At 40.6% G+C, this 3,325-nt stretch overlaps 1 protein-coding gene across 1 annotated transcript in view; it reads left to right on the top strand.

Moving 5' to 3' along the window:
* LOC101859523 (tripartite motif-containing protein 2) overlaps nucleotides 1–3,325 on the top strand; it is a gene marked incomplete in the record, with an annotated part of 56,462 nt that overhangs the window by 43,824 nt on the left and 9,313 nt on the right. Inside the window, 2 exon segments of the mRNA XM_013089355.2 lie at nucleotides 1,337–1,567; nucleotides 2,755–3,031. Of these exon segments, the coding sequence (XP_012944809.1) occupies nucleotides 1,337–1,567; nucleotides 2,755–3,031 (508 nt within the window).

The following is a 3,325-nucleotide window of genomic DNA, read 5'->3' as shown; positions in this document are numbered from 1 at the left end:
TTCACACACACACACACACACACACACACACACACACACACACACACACAATACAACCCAACACAACACAAATACACAGAGGCTACACACAAACGTATAGACACACATGTACACACCCATATACAAAGGTACACACAAACGGAGGCGCACTCTGCGAACATGTGTGACCCCCCTATCGATAGCCTCATGACTGTGCTCTTATTTCGATTTGTGATATCTGAATAATAATATAATTGATATCGGGGGGAAAGTTGGCAAGTTATTTATAGTAGCTTATATTATAATACAGGCTCGAGAGGGGTGTTGTGAGTAACGTTGCTCACGTACACTGTTTTGTTGAAGAAACTATTACGCATATTTGTGAATTGGGAGCTTTTCTCCCACTTGGTTATAAAAGAGAGAACGCCTTGGTGTGTCATAATCAGTTTGCAACAGTTTGCAGGAAGGATACGTCTTTCCGCTCCCGGCTTCTCAAAGCGCTTGTGAGACCAAATGTTTATTTTTTCGAAATTATGCTGGAAGTTTGGTGTATTAACTTTTGTTTGCTTATTCGATGCTAGTATTTTAAGCGATTATGTTTTTGTATATGTTTAGGTTTGACTCCTTATGAAACGCAAGTTTAAATGTGTTGTATTTCGAACTTTGGACACTTCATCGCGGAGGAAGCAGCTGACTGAGATATGTTTGTTCCAGGAAAGGCTGAAAAGGGTACTCAGTGGGTGGTTGGCGGGTGCTCTGGTATGGTTTGCATCTTCTTTCCAATGAAACATCTATCGTCCTTATCTCCCCTTCTTCTTTTTTATGTTTGTTACTCTCTTGTAACACCTCTAACCTTCTGGCGCTCACATGACCTTATGCAGTTGTGAGCGCCGTAAAACCTCTACTAAAACTAAAACTAAAAGGGTACTCACACGGGTCCTAACCTTGAACCTCAAGCTTCCTTTGTTATGGTCACATTCATAGACATAATCCCAGCACTCTGTTCTGTAGAACTAAACGAGATAGATAAGATAATACAAGAAATTCAGAGTAAAAAGTTTTTTTTTAATGCGTTTTGGTTTAACGCCCCTATCAACACTGTTAGGTTATTTTACGAGATGGGACCTCCGAATTTAACACCAGTCTTCGATAGGACCGAGTCAAATGGGCTGAGAGCCTTGAAAAACTCCATTAAACGACCCGAATTCAAGAACGTCTCGTCTGATTCGAGCCCTGGCCTTCCGCTCCGCAGTCCAGCATGATACCAACTGAGCTTTAAAAAAAGTAATACACTAGCCAGGAAGTAAATTGAAAACATACAAGTTGAATTTTTGTTGTTGTTTGTTTCTATTTTTAGATCAAAGCCTTGTTTGAAGAAGTGTCGTCCCTAGTGGAAGCCCGAAAGCGAGTGGCGTTAAACGAATTGGCCCAGGTGACAGCCTCCAAGACAGAAGTGTTGCACGAGCAGAAGAGGAACCTGGAGCAACATTTAGCACGCATGCGCAGTTTGTGCGAGCTTACCGAAGAATCTCTACAACACGGGCGAGACACGGACGTTGTCCTGGTCAAGAAGGAAATGGCAGGAAAAGTGAGCACATAATGTTGGCATATTTTGATGTTGTTGTTGTTACTGTTGTTGTTGTTGTTGTTTTTTGTTGTTGTTGTGGGTGGTGGTTCAATGGCGCCATTTGGTACGTCGTACTTTTTTCCTCTCCCTCTTATGTTTCTGTCTGTCTGTCTGTCTGTCTGTCTGTCTGTCTGTCTTACTTTTCCCCTACACTAATTAACGGCCGTTATTGTGTCAATGTCATTCTCTTTACTCAAACGAACAAAACAACTGTAATTAATTGTTGTTGTTGTTGTTGTTGTTGCTGTTGTTGTTGTTGTTGTTGTTGTTGTTGTTGTTGTTATTGTTGTTGTTTATAAAGATGAATTTAGCATCCTTCTACACCAAAATATGCTGTTGTTGCTACTATGTTTGTTGTTGTTATTGTTGTTGTTGTTGTTGGCGTTGTCGTTGTCGTCGTCGTCGTTGTTGTTGTTGTCAAAGATGAATTCATCATCCTTCAACGTCCGACATGTAATGTTATTATTGTTGCCACTATTGTTGCTATTTGTTATTGTTGTATTTGTTGTTATTGTTATTTTTGTTATTATTGTTGTAGTTGTTATTGTTGCTGTAGTTGTTGTCAGTTCATCTTAGTACCCTTCTACAAACATTTCAAGTTATTTTCGAGCAGAGTACTTTTAATATACTGTGAAGACTCCAAGCTAGCTGTAAAATTGTTGATAAGGGCGCGGCAAATGAACCGGACCGCCTCTCAGATTTTAAAATCGAACATTTCGCTTGCCTTTTCAAATTCGTAACTGCATGTGTAACAGCTTTTGTTGCTTTATAGAGCAGCGGTACGCAGTACGTAGGGCTGGCTTTATGCGTGCTCTTAGCTTATTTTTCTTGTATTATACTTATGGGAGTTTTTTTGGGTCACAAAAGTTGCTTGCACTTTTCCTCCTGAATGAACTCGGTCTACTAAAATGTTTACTTTTAAAGCCTTTTTGTGTATTAAAGCTCTTTTCAATTTGACAGAAAAATGTTTTGCGGCACTCGTAACTGCAGGAAGATTTGTCTGGAAGTGATTTATGATGAATCTATTTGTTTTTACTAAATGCGAATTATGTATCGATATAATAATACTGGGATTTTGAGCATAACATGAGGATCTTGTGCATTGAGTTGGTGAGATTTGCGTTACATACATTATTATATTTTCCCAGTTGAGTGAGTTGGTGAACAGTGGCTTGAGTCTTCAGCCTGACACCAACCCCTTGGCGTACTTTGACGATAAGGAGTTCGTCTCCGTGAGAACGGCTCTTTCTCAGCTCGGGCTGGTCTGCGACAACCCCAGCGTTCCCGCTCAGACGACGGCCGGGGGAGAGGCTTTTAGCGGCTGTGTCGCCGGGAAAGCGTCCTCTGTTACCGTGACGACAAGGGACAGAAACGGGGATCTTGTGAAAACAGGGTTTGCTCCCTTGCAGGCGTTTATCTCTTCAGGTAAGCTTGAAAATAAAAGTAGTACATGAATGTGGCAAGAGTTTTTTAATCGAAGTTCTCGGTATTTCTGCCGGGATGTTGTATCTCTCTCCGCCCGGATTGGACTGCCTCCTAAATGATTTAAATTGTATCCATAGGGTGCGTAAAAACCTACGAAAAAAAGAAAAAAAGAGAAGAAAGGTCGTTTCTCTGTTGACGTACCTCTCTTTACTCAGCTCAAATAAAGAATGATATTTTAATAGATATATTTTATTATGCTATTTCATTTGCTTGAACAGCTGACTCCGTGGGTGG

Source organism: Aplysia californica, unplaced genomic scaffold (assembly GCF_000002075.1).
Source record: "Aplysia californica isolate F4 #8 unplaced genomic scaffold, AplCal3.0 scaffold00934, whole genome shotgun sequence".
In the NCBI taxonomy this organism is placed as follows: Eukaryota; Metazoa; Mollusca; class Gastropoda; order Aplysiida; family Aplysiidae; genus Aplysia; species Aplysia californica.
This window is presented reverse-complemented; position numbering and strand designations above follow the sequence as displayed.